We start from the raw sequence: 20,207 nt of genomic DNA on the forward strand, positions 1-20,207 counted from the left end.
TACATAATCAAACTGAAGGGCATGAAGAGCAAATGAATGAGTACAATGATCCAAAATATGACAATCAGTAATAATAAGGTCATGGCGAGCGAAGACATCCACTACAAAGTTAGCCTCTCAATTAATATAAAAAACAGTTTTTTCTTGTTACATCTGGTGTGATTCACCGCTTACGTATTTCGTTTTCAAATGAATCACACCCGATGTAACATCTGCCAAGAACTTGTGCTCCACCGCTTACGGGTACGGGGCGGGTGCCGTTACCCAAATCGACAAGGCCGTCCGGGGTAACTTGAATTATTATTTGGGGGACACGGAAGGCCGGGCAAAGATCGTCCGGTTCAGCTCTAGCATCGTTAAACACACAGCGCATGAGAGCCTCAAAACCGTCCCAGGTTTTGTTTCCTCGTCATTTTCTCATTTTTTGGAAAATTAAATTGCGTCGATATAGCCTTAGGTAAGTGTCTGAATACTGCTATATTTATGTACAAGAATTTATATATTTATTTTTGCCAAGCAAGTATTTATATTATTTGGTTTGCTGATATCTTTATCGTCTTTCCTTCACCTGTAAATATGTTGCTTAAACTTTATAAAGTCTGGGTTCCATGAGTTTCCAAAGTGTTGGTGTCATGCATTGATGCGGAGTTTGCTACAAGCCTAGCCGGCATTTGTTTTCTACTAACTTTTAGGTGGATTTTAGGTTACAAAATTCTTTCCAAATCACTTCGTGACGTTAAAGAGTCCGATAACCAAACTTCTCAAAAGGAGTCTGATAAAGAAAAAGTGCATTTGAAGGCGGTACAGGTTGATCTAGATGGATTGAAGAAGGAATTCAGTGAAAACAGGAAATTACACAAGCAAGAGGAGATAGATAAGCCATGTGCAGATTTGAAGTCAGCTGATGAGATTCGTTCGAAGATGTGATGGAGGAGTTTATGGGCGGGCATTTCTTGGATGATCTAATTGTTTTTTTGCCGGGAAACGTAAGAAGACCATTGGAAATAGAAGGCAACGCCAGGTACCGAGTGAAGATAGGTGGAGCCATGATCACTATTAGTCATGAATTTATACTGTGTATCAGGGCCGGACCTGAGTTTTACAGGGTTCTGTGCAAAACTTAAATAGAGGCCCTTTATTTTTTTAATGTTATATTTCTTTATTATTTTTTTTCCAATTTTTTCATCTATAAAATTAAAATATTACAAGTTACTGCAACAAAAATAAGTTGTTTGATCGGCTAGGTTTTTTTCCTTACCTTCAAAGGTCCTAGTTTCGATACACGTTGGATGCATTTTTGTTAACTCAGCACATGGGCAATCAGGAAGAAGAGCTAAACCGCTAGCTCTAGAACCACAAATATAAATATGATTGAATGAAAATTTGGGGGCCCCGTGCGGTGGCACCTTTTGCACACCCTCAGGGCCGGCTCTGCTGTGTATCTCTAAGTGCTTTTGCAATTCCATCTGTTTTATTGAGGGGCCTAGACTTAAGATTTCGCCAAAAGCTTTTTATTTGGTTGATTAGTGTAGCTCGAAATAGTTGGGATGCGAGTTTTCCACAACAATTGCGTTTGTCCGAAACAAATCTTATGTGAGGGTGTTCGTGTCATATGGCAGTGTTGAAAAGTTGTACTGTACATAATTGTTCTTGCCCTTGTTTCAAGAAAAGGCTTAGCATCAGATTGTAATTTTTAAAAGTACTTGAACTTCAGAAAGTGCTTATCCAAGATTTAGAGTGCCATTTTATCCGGTGCTTCTAAAGACATTCTTTGCTTCCACCAAGACCAGCAGATACTTTGCTTCAGTAACTCTATGCTTTTAAGTTTTCAGTTCTCTTATAAAGGGCTTAGCCTTTCAAGGCAATCCCTCGCACACATAAGTTACTTTTAATTTGCTCTGGTTTTCGGTTTCTTTTCATAGAGGACGCGACCTTTACCTGTTTTAGCAGTCAGTGAAGCCAGGTACGCTCTCTTTTCTGAAAATTATCGACTGCTAGTTTCTTATATGTTACAAATTTCTGATAGTTTAGTTAATTAATCAGATAACAGTTAACAACTAATTTTAGATCAAACCCAAACAACCAAGAGCTAGCCATCGTAAACAGATACAATTACTGCTAGTTCCCCGCTCTTCAAATGAGAATCATGTTAAAAGTACAACACCAGCCCAAATAATAAAGATTGGCCCATGATGAAGAAACAAAGGAGACAGCATTCATATGCTAGAATCTTCTAGCATAAGTGTGTAGGTGGGAACAAGCTAGAATTGTCTAGCTATTATAACAAATGTGTGTATGTGTGTGTAATAATATGCTAGAGAATTCTAGCATCATTTAAGTCGGCAAGGCTGATATGCAAAGCCTAGGTTGGTGTAGTGTGTGCATGATCATGCACTAGAAAATTCTAGTGAGGCCATATGTCGGCAAACATGCCTATAAATATGTATGCATGTGTGTTGGTAAGAAAAACAAATCAACAAGCAAGCTTGTAAGCAAGCAAGCAAGTGAGAGTGAGAAGAAAGAATAGTCTTGTAAGAGTGTGAGTGCTCTAGAGTTTGTCTCTAGAAAGTGAATGAGTGTCTTTGATAGTTTGTGTTGTAATATTTTGTTTGTGTAATATAAGTAATTTGTTTACTTGTATTGTCTCTCCAACACTTGTGCTAGAGTTGTGTACTCTAAGTTTTTTTACCCTAACAATTGGTATCAGAGCGGTACGATCAGGGACCGTCTCTATTAAAGCTTTTGAGAATCGTGAGAAGTTTAGTACTTCGTAAGATTATTCGTTAATCTTGTTCGGCTTATCGAAGCTCTGCCGACACGATGGGAGACCTTCAAGTTGTTGGAGGAATCAAGAAGTTGAACAACAAAAATTACAACACGTGGGCGACGTGTATGGAGTCTTACCTACAAGGCCAAGATCTTTGGGATGTAGTCAGCGGTAATGAAGTTACGCAGCCAGAAGAAGACACTAGCAGCGCTTTGAGGAAGTGGAAGATCAAGGCAGGTAAGGCCATGTTTGCCTTAAAAACCACAGTTGAAGATGACATGTTAGAGCACATACAGAAGGCCAAGACACCAAAAGAAGCATGGGACACCTTCGCCACACTCTTTTCAAAGAGGAACGATACAAGACTGCAGCTTCTCGAGAACGAGCTATTATCAGTGGCCCAAAGGGACATGACGATTGCGCAGTATTTCCACAAGGTAAAGTCTATTTGCCGTGAAATTTCTGAATTAGATCCTAGTGCTGCTATTGTAGAATCCAGGATAAAAAGAATAATTATCCATGGATTGAGACCCGAATATCGAGGCTTCGTTGCCGCTGTACAAGGATGGCCGACCCAACCATCACTTGTTGAGTTTGAGAATTTGCTTGCCGATCAAGAAGCTTTGTCAAAGCAAATGGGAGGGATCTCGTTAAAAGGTGAGGAGGAAGCGCTCTACACCAAAAGTAAAGGCAACTTTAAGTAGCGTGCTGGTGGTGGATCTAAAAGAAATGGTGACAAGGAAAAAGGTCATCAAGGAGGAGGGAGTTCTCGACCAGGGGGAGCTCCGAAGTATCACGGCAACCGTGGTCAGTCCCAGAATAATAAAAGATTTGAGGGCAAGTGTTACAATTGTGGAAAGAATGGCCACATGGCGAAGGATTGCTGGTTCAAAAGGCCTGCAGAAAGTAACGTCGCCAACTCAGAGAAGAAAATTGAAGATGATTGGGATGTCGTTGCGTCTCTAGCTGTGGAGGAAGAATGTGACGCAGAAGCATCATTTTGTTGGTGCTCAGAAAATGAGGCGTCGCTTGACCCAAAAGAGTTTGAAGATACGTTGCAAGGGAAACTGGGAGACCAAGCTGCCCAAATCCAATCAAGTCCAGATGAGCCTGAAGATTTGCTTGCTGGAGACGATGTTGAGCAAGAAGTACCTAAGAGTCCTGGGCAAACAGGTGTGTACCAACAACCACAAGAAGTTAGACCTAGTAGAGTAGAAGTATCAACTCCACAATCACAACTAAGAAGGTTAACAAGAGTACGAAAGCCAAATCCTAAATATGCTAATGTTGCCATAATTGATGGAGCACCAAAAGAACCTGAGGTGTTTGAAGAAGCATCACAGAGTTCTGAATGGATAAAAGCTATGGAAGAAGAAATCACTGCGCTTAAGCAGAATCAGACTTGGGATTTGGTGCCAAAGCCAAGGGATGTGAAACCCATATCCTGCAAATGGGTGTACAAGATAAAGCGTCGTCCTGATGGTTCAGTTGAAAGGTACAAGGCTCGGTTGGTGGCTCGAGGCTTCTCTCAGCAATATGGACTAGACTATGATGAAACGTTTAGTCCAGTAGCAAAGCTTACAACCGTACGAGTCCTACTTGCACTTGCAGCTAACAAAAATTGGAATCTATACTAGATGGATGTGAAGAATGCTTTCTTGCATGGAGAGTTAGATCGGGAAATCTACATGATGCAACCAATGGGCTTTGAAAGTAAAGTTCATCCTGAGTACGTGTGCAAGTTGAGGAAAGCACTCTACGGTCTAAAACAAGCACCAAGGGCGTGGTACGGTAAAATTGCAGAATTTCTAACGCAAAGTGGTTACTCAGTGGCGCATGCAGATTCCAGCTTATTTGTTAAAGCTAATGGAGGAAAGTTAGCTATCGTGCTGGTGTACGTGGATGACCTAATCATCACTGGCGATGATGAGGTTGAAATTTGTCGAACAAAAGAAAATTTGTCAGTTCAGTTCAAGATGAAAGAGCTTGGACAACTCAAGCACTTTCTTGGATTAGAGGTTGATCGCACACAAGAAGGCATATTTCTGTGTTAACAAAAGTATGCAAAAGACTTGTTGCAGAAGTTTGGGATGCTTGAATGCAAGCCAATCTCAACACCGGTGGAACCTAATGCCAAGATGTGTGCACATGAAGGCAGAGACTTGGAAGATGCAACAATGTATCGACAATTGGTAGGTAGTCTGATCTATCTGACTTTGACTCGACCTGACATTTCCTATGCAGTTGGTGTTATGAGTCGATACATGCAAAATCCAAAGAAGCCTCATCTAGAAGCGGTTCGACGAATATTAAGATATGTAAAGAGTACAATTGACTATGGTCTCGTGTACAAGAAAGGAGAAGATGGTAAGTTGGTTGGCTATTGTGATGCAGATTTTGCAGGAGATCACGACACCAGGAGATCGACCACTGGGTATGTCTTCAAAATTGGTTCTGGAGTAGTTTCGTGGTGCAGCAAGAGACAACCAATGGTGTCTTTGTCAACCACAGAAGCAGAGTATAGAGCAGCAGCAATGGCAGCTCAAGAGAATGCATGGCTGGTACAGTTGATGAGTGATCTACATCAACCAGTAGATTATCCAGTACCATTGTACTGTGATAACCAATCGGCAATTCGCTTGGCGGAAAATCCAGTCTTTCATGCAAGAACTAAACATGTGAAGGTACATTATCATTTCATTAGAGAAAAGGTCTTGCAAGAAGAGATTGAGATAAGACAAATCAATACAGATGAACAAGTTGCGGACTTGTTCACTAAAGGTTTAAGTACCGGCAAGTTTGAAAAGTTTCGTCATCAACTCAGCATGGAGAGAAGAATGAGCTGGTGTTGAGGGGGAGTGTTAAAAGTACAACACCAGCCCAAATAATAAAGATTGGCCCATGATGAAGAAACAAAGGAGACAGCATTCATATGCTAGAATCTTCTCGCATAAGTGTGTCGGTGGGAACAAGCTAGAATTGTCTAGCTATTATAACAAATGTGTGTATGTGTGTGTAATAATATGCTAGAGAATTCTAGCATCATTTAAGTCGGCAAGGCTGATATGCAAAGCCTAGGTTGGTGTAGTGTGTGCATGATCATGCACTAGAAAATTCTAGTGAGGCCATATGTCGGCAAACATGCCTATAAATATGTATGCATGTGTGTTGGTAAGAAAAACAAATCAACAAGCAAGCTTGTAAGCAAGCAAGCGAGAGTGAGAAGAAAGAATAGTCTTGTAAGAGTGTGAGTGCTCTAGAGTTTGTCTCTAGAAAGTAAATGAGTGTCTTTGATAGTTTGTGTTGTAATATTTTGTTTGTGTAATATAAGTAATTTGTTTACTTGTATTGTCTCTCCAACACTTGTGCTAGAGTTGTGTACTCTAAGTTTTTTCATCCCAACAAATCAGGAAGAGTATAATTTCGACAAAAATCTCGACAAATATCTGGAAAATCATGTGGAAATGAAAAAGATAAAGGCTGGTGCTAATGAAGTTAATAGGACTTTCACTAAAAGAGATTAAAACTCAATACATAAATAGACGAAGATGTTGCTAGGACCTGTATATGATATGGTACAAAATGTTAACCACAGTTTCGAAAACCAGATTAATGATCCTCTATATATCGAATTGCTTGTTGAAAAATATATGGATCGAGGTACCGTATATTCAGAGTAAAATTATCTTGCATTGTTCTGGTGATGTGCAGGAAGCTATGGGATTTCTGACACGGATTTGTGAACCAATAATGTTCATATGGGCTCTGATTACACGATGGTTAAAGTATCAACAAAACTTTGATTAGCCAAAGTCAAGATATAATCGAGAAAATAGAGGCCGAGCCTCTCCTTCCAAGTAAACCGCAACGCGATGAAGTCTATGAGTGGTTAGAGAATGTGGAAAGGATCAAAACTCAAATACTAACTATTGAAAAACTCGGCGAACGGAAATTTCTCTCGATTGCACATCTTGCAAAGCTTGTTGATGAAAAAATTGGAGAAGTTGAAGAATTGCTTGAAAAGGGTAGTCTCTTTAGTGAGATTTCCAGTAAGAAGTCGTTTAGGTACGTGATCATCGGTGGTGGAGTTGCAGCTGGATACGCAGCAAGGGAGTTTGTCAAGCAAGGGCTTGAACCTGGTGAGTTAGCGATCATATCCAAAGAAGCCGTTGCACCTTATGAACGTCCGGCACTTAGTAAGGGCTATCTGCTTCCTGAGGGAGCTGCAAGGCTTCCGGGGTTCCATGTCTGTGTCGGAAGTGGAGGAGAGAAGCTGCTTCCGGAGTGGTATGCGGAGAAAGGCATTGAGTTACTTCTTAGCACACAAATAGTCGAAGCAGATCTTCAATCAAAGATCCTCACTAGTGCAACTGGGGGAATGTTTGAATTCGAAACTTTGATCATTGCAACTGGTTCCAGAGTTATAAGGTTGACGGAATTTGGTGTGCAAGGAGATGATGCCAAAAACATTTTCTACTTGAGGGAAATCAGCAATGCCGATAAACTTGTGGAGGCAATTAGAGCCAAGAAAAACGGAAAGGTAGTGATTGTTGGAGGAGGGTACATTGGTCTTGAAGTCGGAGCAGCTATTAGAATCAACAAGTTCAATGTCACCATGGTTTTTCCGGAACCGTGGTGCATGCCTCGGCTTTTCACTAAAGAGATAGCCGCTTTCTACGAGGGTTACTACGCCAATAAAGGAGTTCAAATGATCAAGGGCACCACTGCAGTAGGGTTCGATGCTGACACGAACGGAGAGGTAAAGGCAGTGAAACTCAAGGATGGCAGGGTGCTGCAAGCTGACATTGTTGTTGTTGGTGTCAGCGCAAAGCCTCTAATTGATTTGTTCGAAGGGCAAGTCAGTGAAGAGAAAGGCGGAATCCAAACTGATGGAATGTTCGAAACAGATGTCCCTCATGTATACGCCGTGGGGGACATTGCTACTTTCCCTATGAAATTGTATGACGACATGAGAAGAGTTGAGCATGTTGACCATGCCAGAAAATCAGCTGAGCATGCTGTGAGAGCTATCAGGGCAAGCGAGGAAGGGAAGTGCATTGAAGTGTATGACTATGTTCCGTACTTCTACTCCCGTGCCTTTGATTTGTCGTGGACATTTTATGAATATAATGTGGGCGATCTGTTGCTGTTTGGGGACCCCAATCCGGCATCAAACCAACCGAAGTTTGGAGCAGCATGGATCAAGGACGGGAGGATTGTGGGAGCGTTTTTGGATGGAGGGACAGATGCAGAAAACAAGGCTATTGCCAAAGTTGCAAGGGCACAACCTTCAGCTGAGTATCTGGATACACTGAAAAGGGAGGGCTCTTCCCTTGATATTTCCATGTCAACAAATTCCCACATATAATTTGGGAAGTGAGTTTAATAGGTTACTGGAACTGAACTCTAGCCCCGTACCCGTAAGCGGCGGAGCACAAGTTCTTGGCAGATGTTACTGTAGACATCGAAATTTCAAATCTTTCGTGTTCACAGTTACATCGGGTGTAATTCGTTTGACCGAATTGGGTGTTGGCCACCGAGGTCCGAAGCTTTTCCGTTTCAGCGAATCGGTTGTCCCGGAGATGTAATCCCAAATCCCCGTTTTTTCTCTGTAGCTCAAAGCTTCAGGGTTTCCTCTTTGTCTTGGTCGCTTTATGAATAAGTGGGGAAGTTTGTGACTTGACTTTAACGCCATTGTGAGACTCTGAGATTGGGACGTTTGGCGCCAATAATAATAATAATACGTGTTTTGTGTATATTGCGTTTGTATCATTATTATGAAACGATATGGATACCGTATATTTGTTCCAAGTAAATGATTATAGAGATGAAGGCATGCTTAAAACTGCCCTTATAAGAGGTGGAGATGCCAAATTGTCCACATAAGGTATAACAGTAAAAAAAGACATCCACTATTGTTTCCAACCGAAATGTCAAATCTTATGCAGCATGACATGGAATAGCAGCAAAAGGGTTTGCTGTCAAATTTGACAGCAGCTTCAAATACATTTTAATTTATTATTAAATGCTTTTTATTAATATTTTATAGTTTTAAAACATTTATTACTTGTTGATGATGATGAAGAGTCAGTCTCAGCTGATGATGATGAATCGGAACTACAAGGCTTGGCCTCAGCCGATGCCTTAATTCGCCGCCCAAAAGCCGTCGCCGTTGAATCTTAGCCTCATTGGGTTCACCTTGTGCGATGACTCCGACTATTCTGCCCATGCCCATGTTTCACCTTTGAGGGAGATCTTAAGAGATATGGCGAAAGCGGAGTGGGTATTGATGGGTATGGGTCAATGAAAGAGTTGATTTGGCTTCCTTCACCTGGAAATGATGACGAGGAGGGTGGTTGCTGATCAAGTGAGAGGGATGTGGAGGACCATGTGGAGGTGGAAAGGAGGTTGGATCATGATTTGAGTCGGTTCGACATGGTGTACCCAAACTACAGTGGGGTTGCTTGTAACAATGCTTTTGGATAGGGTGGATGATCAGGAAACCCATATTGTTCAATTGGAGGAAGAGAATCTGACATTGAAGGAGAGGCTTTTCTTGATGAAGAGGGAGTTGGTGGATTTGAGAAGGATGATGCAGTTCATTGCAAGAGGGGACCATGTGATGGGCGAGGTCAACAAAGAGGTGGTGGAAAAAAGATCTAGATAATGTCAAAACAAAAATTATGAAAAATAAAATAATAATTTAATTTGACATATCAGATGAAGAGTAAAATTTTAAAATATGTCAAAATGCAACATAAGCTGTCAAATTTAAATTTTTTGTTTAAAATCTGACATCTTCTTTGAAGATGGTCTAGGAAGCACTTTTTGTCCATAATTGCTTTTTTCAAATTTGGAGGCACTTATATTTAGAAGAGCTTTCACGCTTTTCTCTGTTAGAAGTGTTTTTAATATTTTTAAGGGTTTTGAATTTGTAAAAGCATTTTAGTCAAACAGTTCTTTTCTTTTCTTTTTTTTAAATCAAGAAGAATAGATTAAAAGGAAAAACCACGAGTACAACCGTTCCCTACAGAATCAAACTGAAGGGCATGAAGAGCAAATGAAGGAGTACAGTGATCCAAAATATGACAATTAGTACTAATAAGGCCATGGCGAGCAAAGGCATCCACCACAAAGTTAGTCTCTCAATTAATATGAAAAACAGTTTTTTCTTGTTGCATATAGTTTTATACAAGCGATTTTAAGGGAATACAACTCGAACACACAAACCCCTGCACTATTACTTTAAGCCATTTTTCGTTTTCAAAACGACAGCAGAAATACACAATCGTAAGAGTCCCGAACAAACAAAAAATAAAGCTTGGTTTAAGATGTAAAGAACTCTAAAGTACAGTTCTTCAGAATCACACAACAAAAACAAACAAAAAATGAGTTCAAATCCTTTCTCATCAACTCCTTGATGATGAACAGTCTCAATGGATGAAGTAACAAGATGAATATTATGAGAAACACAGAAAAACCGACAATGAAGTTACCGAACTCGGGGACGTCAAGAAAAGAGGTCCAAAGTTCATCATGCCGATTCTGCTTTCGTAGAATTGCATCCATATGAAACCAAGGAATGCTCCAAGTCATTAACTCCAAAGTGGCAAATGGAATGCCAAGTTGATGATATAATCTCCAGGATCACTACCATACACAGATTTCTACATCACAAAAACATACACTAGCACCACGTCAAGAGGCAAGGATATTACAAGAGTAAGATGTTATTAGTGTGCCAAAAACGTACATTGGTATAGCATATATGGGCACAGTATTAAGTGATCCGAAAAGGCAAGGAAGGTCGTAACATGATCATGTCTTCCAACTAAGATAATTACAGTATCACTGCCGAGAAAGGTTTAGTTCAGATAGACAGCCCAGCAAAAACCAACCCCAACACAACATTTCTCTTCTAATTTTAAACAGAATCATATACAAAAAACAACATTCCATATTTCATTAACCAAAAAAATTAGTAAATTAAGAGCCCAATAGACAACCATAAATAAATAAATTAGGTAGCTAGGCAATTTGGAATTTTAGTTTCCATGTCGTGTCGATCATCTAGAATACCAAATTGAGCAAAGGAAATTCAAATCCCTCCGTTAAAAATAAATAAATTAAAACATTCGAATTAAAACAAAAACTACCCTAATGAAAAGCAAAAAAAATGTTGGTTCAATTGGAACAGTCCAGCGGGACATAGTGGATCCGGGTGGCACCGACCCGTTATCCTTCCACTGCCGAGAGCGGGAGGTAATCGTTGCTCTGTGAAGCCAGCCTTACGCGGTGCCCTCCACTCTAGGAACCGTGGAGCCTGAGCCTTCGCTCAAGCCACACAGCCCAACTCCCAGCTTGGAATGGGCGGACCAGAAGAGAGCCACGACGGATCCGACCCGCTGAGACTGAACCAGCGTCCCAACATCTTGTTGCCCCCACTTGGGTTATAAGCTTTCGTTAGTAAGCTCGGCGATGGGACCTACATGCACAATCTATATAAAGGGTTATGTTTATCTGTCCGTGGTCGATGTGGGACAAATTCTGTTCTGAACTATGACCGTGTTCAAATTAAATTGCAGTTTTAAATGGAAATTTCTGAACATAATAGTTTAAATCCATTGGGTAGCGGGCGAGAGTTAATGGTTAAACTACGCTTTATACAGTAAACTGAAAATTCGACGTTTGTGCACCTGAATGGACAAAAGCTGGAGAATTTTGTTGAGAACCCGCAACCGGTGAGTGACGTAAGTGCTGTGTGCAGGCAGCTTCTGCATTCTCTTCACTTGTTCGTGCACTGGCGCCTCCTTCTCCCCATGCCCTGTTTGCTTCCATGGAGCTTCCGGCCAACTTTCCAGAAAACCTCGAAATTGTTATTATTTGGAAAGCAAAGGTAGGCGTCTCTCAGATTTGCACAGGGAGAAGCGAAAGAAGAAGAAGAAGGTAGAGAGCGGGTGGTCGATAGCTTATCCGGCGTTTGACAGTGACAGAAGGCAAGTTGAGAGCAACGGAAGCAGAGATTTTCGAAAGGGAGAACTGAAACGGATGGACAAATCGAGAAACTGCAGCCAAAGTAGAGGTTTCACACGATGATGGACTCGTGGCCAACGCGGACAAATGCGTAATTTCACTGTGCCAAGATGGAAAAACAACGGGTCAAGGAAAGCTGATTGGGGGCGATTCCACCATTTTACTGTTGATAAACAGTACTTTTCCACTGGATTTTAGTATATAAATAATTTCTTAAGTTTAACTATAAAAGCACAATTTAAACAACGTAGGTAAATAAAAGTAATTGGCAATAAGAGTTTTGAAAACGATGTTTGAACGGTTAGGACTTTGACTTTCATCTCTAACTTTTTTCGCCAAAGCAACTGATACATACTATCATATAAAACAGATTTTTTATGCTTTACGTTTGTCTACCTAAAGGCATGGTATTTACTCTTTAAGCTATTGATTTCCCTAAACAACAAATTAGGCATGGGCGTCTACACTAACTCCTTTCATTCTCGAAGTATTTCGCATGGTATCTATTTAATTGCACTCCAAGAAAGCATAATACAATGGAAATCGACAAACACACGAATCCTAGAACATGGTATCTATTCCGGTTATTCGTGATAATTAATTCCAAGAACCGTAACTAGTTCTCTTGTCACTCGGCATAGGTACAAGAATCGATCATCCAAATTTACCTATGTAACAAACTCAATTACAAAGCTATTCTATGATGATCAATCATAAAATAACTCAATAAGATTGGAATTAAAACAAGAATTTATCACTAAAGCATCAACAAATTGTCTTATAACAAGATGTATCGAAAATTCTCAAGGAAACATGATTAGACTTCAACGAAGTCCCAACTATGAAATTTAGTTACTCATAATGTAAATGGGCAGCAAAGACAAACAAAACAGAAAGTAAAAGGAGAAGAAGAAACTCTTCAATGACGAATTGCAGAACGGTGCTCTGGTCCTTCCTTTTTCTCCCTTCTGTCGTGGCTGCCTCCTCTTTTTTAGTGGCTGTTGCTTACACAAGTGAAAATGAATACTATTAAACTGTAGTACTAAGTAGCACTGCAACTTGAGGCTTAAGAAAAACACAATCGTAAGACCCAAACAAACAAAAATAAAGCATGGTTTAAGATATGAAGATACTTAAAGTACAACTCTTCACATTCACATAACCAGTAGTGGAGTCGAATTGGGGTCAACGGATGCAAGTGACCCCAATAAGCTCTTATTTTCACACAACCAATAATAGTCCCGACCCCATAATCAATCCAAACCCAGCAAAGTAAAATCCCTTACCGATCAGCCAAGCATAACCCCTGTATGAAGCTTTCTTGACCGCTGGTTCATTCCCAAGGCAAAGCCAGCTATAAAGCCATGGGAGAAAGGTCTCATACACAAACTGAATAAATGGAATAACTTATGTTCCATTTTAATATTTCCTGGAGAACTTATTGAGTTTCTTATTGTGCCCACATTGTGATTTAATCCTGGCTCTCCCACTACACAGAACAAATAAAAAAACCTCCTTGATGAACAGTCTCAATGGATGAATATTATGAGAAACACAGAAAAACCGACAATGAAGTTACCAAAATCGGGGACTTCAAGAAATGAGGTCCAAGTTCATGCTGATTCTGCTTTCAGAAAGTAGCATCCATATGAAACCAAGGAATGCTCCAAGTCATTAACTCCAAAGGAATTGCATCCATACACATATTTCTACATCACAAAAACATACACTTCCACCATGTCAAGAGGCAAGGATACCAGAGCAACAAAAAGAATATTACAAGCTTGGTTCACAAAAAAAAAAAAAAAAAAAAAATTATAGAGAGACGCATACAAAAGATAGTCACAAGAGTAAGATGTTATTAGTGTGCCAAAAACGTACAATCTTCAGTGTCCTGGAAAAGACCCAAACTCGTGTCTTCTCATAAACACAAATATAAAATATAATTGGTATAGCACATATGGACACAGTATTAAGTGATCCGAAAAGGTAAGGAAGGTCGTAACATGATCATGTCTTCCAACTAAGATAATTACAGCATCTAATTCCAGGAACCGGATCCCCTCCTAAGCATAGGGTGGGGATCCTCCTGACCGGGTTATCTGGATCCTTGAATTTTGATCAAACGGCTACAAACAAGGAGATCCATTAAAAGTTATAATTATTGTAGCCGTTGGATCAAATTTTAAAGGCTCAGATAGCCAAGTCAGGAGGATTTTCACCCTATGCTCAGGAGGGGATCCGGTTCCTGGAATTAAAACATTCGAATTAAAACAAAAACTAACCTAATGAAAGCAAAAAAGATGTTGGTTCAATTGGAACAGTCCGGCGGGCCATAGTGGATCCGGATGGCACCGACCCGTTATCCTTCCACTGCCGAGAGCGGGAGGTAATCGTTGCTCTGTGAAGCCAGCCTTACGCGGTGCCCTCCGCTCTAGGAACCATGAAGCCTGAGCCTTCGCCCAAACCACACAGCCCAACTCCCAGCTTGGAATGGGCGGGCCAGAATAGAGCCACGACAGACCCAACCCGCTGAGACTGAACCAGCGTCCCAACATCTTGTTGCCCCCACTTTGGGTTATAAGCTTTCGTTAGTAAGCTCGGCGATGGGAGCTCCATGCACAATCTATATAAAGGGTTATGTTTATCTGTCCGTGGTCGATGTGGGACAAGTTCTGTTCCGAACTATGGCCGTGTTTAAATTAAATTGCAGTTTTAAATGGAAATTTCTGAACATAATAGTTTAAATCCATTGGGTAGCAGGCGAGAGTTAATGGTTAAACTACGCTTTATACAGTAAACTGAAAATTCGACGTTTGTGCACCTGAATGGACAAAAGCTGGAGAATTTTGTTGAGAACCCGCAACCGGTGAGTGACGTAAGTGCTGTGTGCAGAAAGCTTCTGCATTCTCTTCACTTGTTCGGGCACTGGCGCCTCCTTCTCCCCAGGCCCTGTTTGCTTCCATGGAGCTTCCGGTTGAGCGCCGCCGCCATCTTCCGTAGTCACATCAAGCGTACTCCTGGCCTTACAAGGATCAACTTTCAAGAAAACCTCGAAATTGTTATTATTTGGAAATCAAAGGTAGGGTTTTGGGCGGAGTCACAAAATTGAAAACTCAAATGCAAAACCCCAACATCTCACTGTTTGTCCAATAGTATTTCGCTCATTTTCTCGGCAACCAAACAAGACCGCGATTTGGAAAAAGATGTAGGACAAAGAGAAGAAAACGTAAAACCCTACAACAAAGGGGGACTTACAGACTTTTTGTAGTTATAGATTCCTCGTTAGAAGCAATTTCGCGCTGGGGAAGAAGAAGCGGTGGAGATATTGCGGGCTGGTTTGGAAGTTAAATTAAAATGTTTGAGAGTTTTTTTTTTTTTTTTTTTGGTTGAAAATGATTTTGGAAATAATTTTTGATAAAAAATAACTTTAAAAGAAAAATTATAGTGCATTTACAAGAAGCACACAACGGAATATTCTTGAAATAAAGCACTAATTATTTTGGGAATTTAAAAATATCTTCTTTAAAAACGTTTTTAGATATTTTGAAAGAACACTTGATTTTATTTGAATTGGAGAAATCAGACAACCAAGTTATAAAAATAGATTGTTGGGGAGAGATAACAGAATTATTTTGAAGATGACATCAAACTACCTGGTACTGTGTTCCATGGAACTAACCATAATGCTAACCTATTGGCACCTGGTAAAAGGAAAGGGATTCTCTCTAGATTCCTTCCATCAAATCCACCCAATCAATCAATTTGGGTTCTTGAAATTCGATCTAACGGTTACAAACAAAGGGCCTCTTTAAAAGTTGTAATAACTTTAGCCGTTGAATCAAATTTCAAATAGCCGGATTAGGTGATTGGGTGGATTGGATGGATTTGATGGAAGGGAAACGGAGAGAATCCCTTTCCCTGCTAAAAGGCTACTCTCGTTCTAATATGAGCATTGGGTTAAAATGTAAGTTGAAATGAAATGCAAAATTTTTTTATGAAATAAGTTTGTTAACAGGTTGAGTTTAAGTGACCTATTAACTTAACAGATCGGGTTGAAACCGATCCAAACCCAATAAAAATAACTAGTTACATGGTCAGCCCCAAAATGTTTGATAATTCCGACTTTATTAAGTGGGATGGATTCCCACTAAATAATTCTTCCACCTTTTGTGATCACTCAACACAACTCATTACCTGCAAGACTCAAACCAGCTCCCCCCAAATAACAATTGACATTTGCAAATTGATTTGTTAAATTGTTTTGTCTGCCAACAATTTCACTTTCCCATTCTCATTCATAGGTTTGGGTAGTGGTTAAGTCACATTCACACTCTCATTGTCTTCTGCACATCTTTTTTTATTTCGTTTAAGTTAGTCAATTCAATAGTTTTTTTTTTAATTACAAGCGATATTACTACTTTAAACTAAATTAAGAAAATAAAGAAGATTGGGACTAAAACGTAATGGGTTGAAAATAACGATCTATCTACTAAGACAATCTATCACTTGGTATTAAATTCAAAAACTAGAAAGAACAAAAAAATTGCCCATAAAAAAAGTACTACGAAAATCGCTTCTCATTTTCGAGAATCTTATACCATCGGATCTCTTAGTTTTACCATTTTTTTTTTGTTTGTCCAAAACAATAAAGAAGTAGTAGTTATTGTGGAGCTGTTATTGCTTGTTTAGTTATGTTGAAGTTGGGTGAACCGCACAGCAAGCATTGTCTGCTACTACCCAACCAATTCCACTAACTTGGAAGCCACCTTGAAAGGATGAATTATGCTTTTCTTCTCACCTTTTTCAAATCAAATCACTTTTATTGTATGATTAGATTAATACCGGCAACGATCACATAATATGATGATTTTGCCACTTAGTACTACGGTCTAATGATATTATTTTTTATTTGTAAGTGAGAGGTCTTAAGTTATATTATTACCAAAAGCGAATTTGAACCATATTATTACTAATCCATTGAAAGGCTTAGCTCACTCTCCTACCTTTTAATATAGATAATATCGTATGTTTACGAAAAATACAATGGTCTTAGGCCATCTCTAACCGATGGCTGGCTAGAGGACTCATTTTAGCCCTCTGGTTCTCCAAGATTCTCTAAGATATTAATATTTTAATGAACAGTCACAAGGCCATATTTGCTTCCGTCTCCAACCGAGAGCCAAGGGCCAGAAAGCTCATTTTAGCCCTATCACAAAAAACCATCTCCAACCGAGGGCCATAGGGCCAAACATAATTTATTATTTAAAAACTACAACTTAAATGTTGTATAAGTTTCATGTTGCTAAATGTTTTTTTTTAACAAATATGAAAAACTAGAAATGTTTTTTAATAATTTGTTAAATGTTGTTAAAACTACAAATTTTGTAAAATGAAAGTTATAGGAAAAAAATAGAACTTAAAAAAATTGAAAAATAGAAGTTATAGGAAAATTTTCGTAAATAAAAAAAATAATAAAACTGTAAAAAAAAAAATTTCAAATCAATCTTGTCGATTAAAACCGACAGTAATACATTTATATTAGTAATACAAACATAAGCAAAAAACAGATGGCCGACCCGGGGTTGGCTGGCTGGCCGGAAGTGGCCAACCTTCTAGCCCTTTAGCCCTTTGGGATTCCGTGGGGCCCTCTCAGATACCAGAGCCTTTTGGCCTAGCCCTTGGTTGGAGACGTTTTTTAGACTGTTTTTGGCCCTCTGGACCTTAGGCCATCTCCAACCCAGGGCTGGCTAGAGGGCTCGTTTTAGCCCTCTGGCCATTTAAGATATTAATATTTTAATGAACGGTTCAGGGTTATATTTGCTTCCATGTCCAACCGAGGGCCAAAGGGTCATAAGGCCAAACATAATTTATTATTTAAATTTAAAAACTACAACAACTTAAATGTAAAAAACTATAGCTTAAATTTTTGTTGTATAATTTTTATGTTGGTTAATGTTATTTAATGTTGTTTCATATTGTTTAATGTTGTTTCATGTTACTTAATTTGATTTAATGTTACATAATGGCTTCAGAATTTATATGAAAAAAATAGAATTTAAAAAAAATGAAACAAATTTTGTAAAATATAAGTTATATGAAAAAAAATTTGTAAATAAAAATAAATAAATAAAAATGTGACATCCTACATCGCCCCAGGGGAGTGATCCTTAAATGTATATTCTCATCCCTACCTAGCACGAGGCCTTTTGGAAGCTCACTGGGTTTGGGTTCCATGAGAACTTCAAAGTTAAGCGAGTAGCACGCGAGAGCATTCCTAGGATGGGTGATCCATCGGGAAATTCTCGTGTGAGTTCCCAAAAACAAAACTGTGAGGACGTGGTTGGGGCCCAAAGTGGACAATATCGTGCTACGGTGGAGTTGGGCCTATGAAGTGGTCCCGCCTGGACGGGAATGTGACAAAAAATGTAAAAAATAAAAAATAAAAAAAAAATTCAAAAATAACAGCTAGCTGACGTCGGCTAGTCGTTGGATTCAAAATTTTCTTTAAGCAATCTTGTCGATTATAACCGACAAGAATATATTTTATATTAAATATACTTTGTCGGTTATAATCAACAAGATTGCTCTAATCTTCTGGCCAGCCCGAGTTGGCTGGTTGCCTGCATGCGTCCAACGCTTTGGGCCTTTCAGATTCCATGGGGCCCACGAGTCATCTATCCTAACCCTCGGTTGAAGACGATTTTCGGGTTATTTTCGACCCTTTGGACCTTTCGGTTGGAAATGACCTTAATTTCATAATTTGAGCCAATATCAAACCACAATTTTGTTCTCTCTCCTACCATCCTGTTCTCTTTCTCCCATTTCTCTCTCATTTCTCGCTCTTTCGATCCTCCCTTTGAATTTCTATGTCTAGCCAATTAAATTTAGTAGTAATTTGCAAATTCACGAGGAGTTGTAGTAGACATATTTGTTTTTTTAATTATTAAAATTTAAAAATAATTTTAAATCTCATATCAAACAAATTTTTTAATTTAAAAAAAAATGTTCTTAAAAGATGTTCTTAAGAAATTATAATTTTTTTTTAATACGATACCGAATAGATCTTTATATTTTTATTCTCACCTTGATTTTTCAAATCAAATCACTTTTATTGTATGACTAAATTAATATTGAGAAATGCGATCTGATATGGTGGACTTAATTTCATAATTTAAGCCAATACCGACCACATATTTTTTTTATTCTAGACTAGTACTTGCTAGAGGAGCCAAAAGCTTCACACCATCTTATGTCATTTCTAGCTTTCACATCAACATTACCATCCAACAAAGTGGAAACAATGATACAATGTGCTAATGTGGAATTATGTATTGTTTTACCATTTTTACTAGGGATATAACTTGTTTAAGCTAAAGCATTTGCAAATTCAGTAATGTTATTTCAAAATAGAAAATTGACCATATTCTTATCGTACATGAGACTTATCTTGATTAGAAAATATGTTAGCAATAGAGGTGGAATTTTTTGCCAAATTACTATAGCAATCGTACCATATCAAAATTGTGGCAAAAAATTTGTACCATTGGTAATGGTACAGTATTTATACCGTACTATACATTTTTGGTACAGTAATGGTATTTAAAATCATTACCAGTGGTATACCGTACCGTACTACTACTATTAATATTATATCATTTATTTATTCTTTTCTATATAATTAGGTATTATTATCATTATATATGCACTTTATATTTTTTTCCTAGTCATTTATCCAATTATCTCACCCTTTAACCTCCACTTTCTCAATTAAAAAAACCTAAGCCTTCTTACACTGCAACTTTTCATCTTTTCACTCATCTAGCCACCTACTTTATATTTGTTGCTCCATTTCCAGCGACTCTCTCTCCAAAGTACATCTCATCTTCTCCTTCATCAAATTGGGATGTCTTTCTCTCTGGCTTCGTCTATTAAGTTAATTTTTGTACAATTTTAAAGAATATAGATATGAAATTTAATAATCTTTGTACTACTTTTTTTAGAAATATTGGGTTCTTTCAACAATTCTTCCATCTATTTACTTCTTGTTTCTTAAATGAATCTCTATAAAATTCTCATAATTATATAAAAAAGTTTTAGAAACCCAAAGGGAGTGGTCAAAACATGTTTGGATCTTGAATTGGGTTGAAAAAAAAAATCAAATTACCATTACCATACCATACCAACCGAACTATTTGGCATGCCGAAATTCAGTATGCCGAAAGTTTAGCACGATAATGGTAATAGATTTTGTCATACCAAAAGTTTTGTATGGTAATTGGTACATGAGTTTTGGTACGGTAATCATACCAATACCTCCCCTAGTAAGCAATATAGAAAATTTGATTGTTGATTAGTAGAAGAGCTTCGAAGAGTTGAGATGATGTAGAGTGAATCCCTCTCAAAT

General features: G+C 38.6%; 2 protein-coding genes, 1 long non-coding RNA gene and 1 pseudogene across 4 annotated transcripts; 3 read left to right on the forward strand and 1 right to left on the reverse strand.

Moving 5' to 3' along the window:
* Window positions 1-2,892: 2,892 nt before the first annotated feature.
* LOC125468398 lies at window positions 2,893-3,471 on the forward strand. Its single transcript, XM_048564079.1, has one exon. The coding sequence runs from the start codon at window positions 2,893-2,895 to the stop codon at window positions 3,469-3,471; it is 579 nt and encodes a 192-aa protein (XP_048420036.1).
* Window positions 3,472-3,636: 165 nt separating this feature from the next.
* On the forward strand, window positions 3,637-5,230 carry LOC125468399. The gene is made up of 4 exons (XM_048564080.1): window positions 3,637-4,179; window positions 4,405-4,698; window positions 4,849-5,064; window positions 5,162-5,230. Exons 1-4 carry the CDS (start codon window positions 3,637-3,639, stop codon window positions 5,228-5,230), a joined length of 1,122 nt encoding a protein of 373 aa, XP_048420037.1.
* Window positions 5,231-6,484: 1,254 nt separating this feature from the next.
* On the forward strand, window positions 6,485-8,217 carry LOC103934427 (annotated as a pseudogene).
* Window positions 8,218-9,892: 1,675 nt separating this feature from the next.
* LOC125468397 lies at window positions 9,893-15,503 on the reverse strand. 2 transcript variants are annotated; one of them, XR_007250775.1, is made up of 5 exons: window positions 14,625-15,503; window positions 13,380-13,509; window positions 13,087-13,289; window positions 11,464-12,798; window positions 9,893-10,434 (listed from the first exon to the last, which is right to left on the reverse strand). It is a non-coding gene; the product is annotated as an uncharacterized LOC125468397 (long non-coding RNA). The 2 variants fall into 2 exon arrangements; XR_007250776.1 differs by lacking the exon at window positions 14,625-15,503 and adding an exon at window positions 14,086-14,603.
* Window positions 15,504-20,207: the final 4,704 nt, after the last annotated feature.

This window comes from the organism of the source record quoted next, unplaced genomic scaffold (genome assembly GCF_019419815.1).
Source record: "Pyrus x bretschneideri cultivar Hongxiangsu unplaced genomic scaffold, Pyrus_bretschneideri_v1 Contig38, whole genome shotgun sequence".
Taxonomy (NCBI): domain Eukaryota; kingdom Viridiplantae; phylum Streptophyta; class Magnoliopsida; order Rosales; family Rosaceae; genus Pyrus; species Pyrus x bretschneideri.

Excerpts from the sequence above, each read along its gene's own strand:
- LOC125468398 (XM_048564079.1), top strand. The coding sequence starts at position 2,893 with ATGGAGTCTTACCTACAAGGCCAAGATCTTTGGGATGTAGTCAGCGGT.
- LOC125468399 (XM_048564080.1), top strand. The coding sequence starts at position 3,637 with ATGGCGAAGGATTGCTGGTTCAAAAGGCCTGCAGAAAGTAACGTCGCC. Across the intron at positions 4,699-4,848 it reads TCATCACTGGCGATGATGAG|AAGTTTGGGATGCTTGAATG; the intron begins GTTGAAATTTGT and ends GACTTGTTGCAG. Across the intron at positions 5,065-5,161 it reads AGAAGCCTCATCTAGAAGCG|ATTTTGCAGGAGATCACGAC; the intron begins GTTCGACGAATA and ends ATTGTGATGCAG.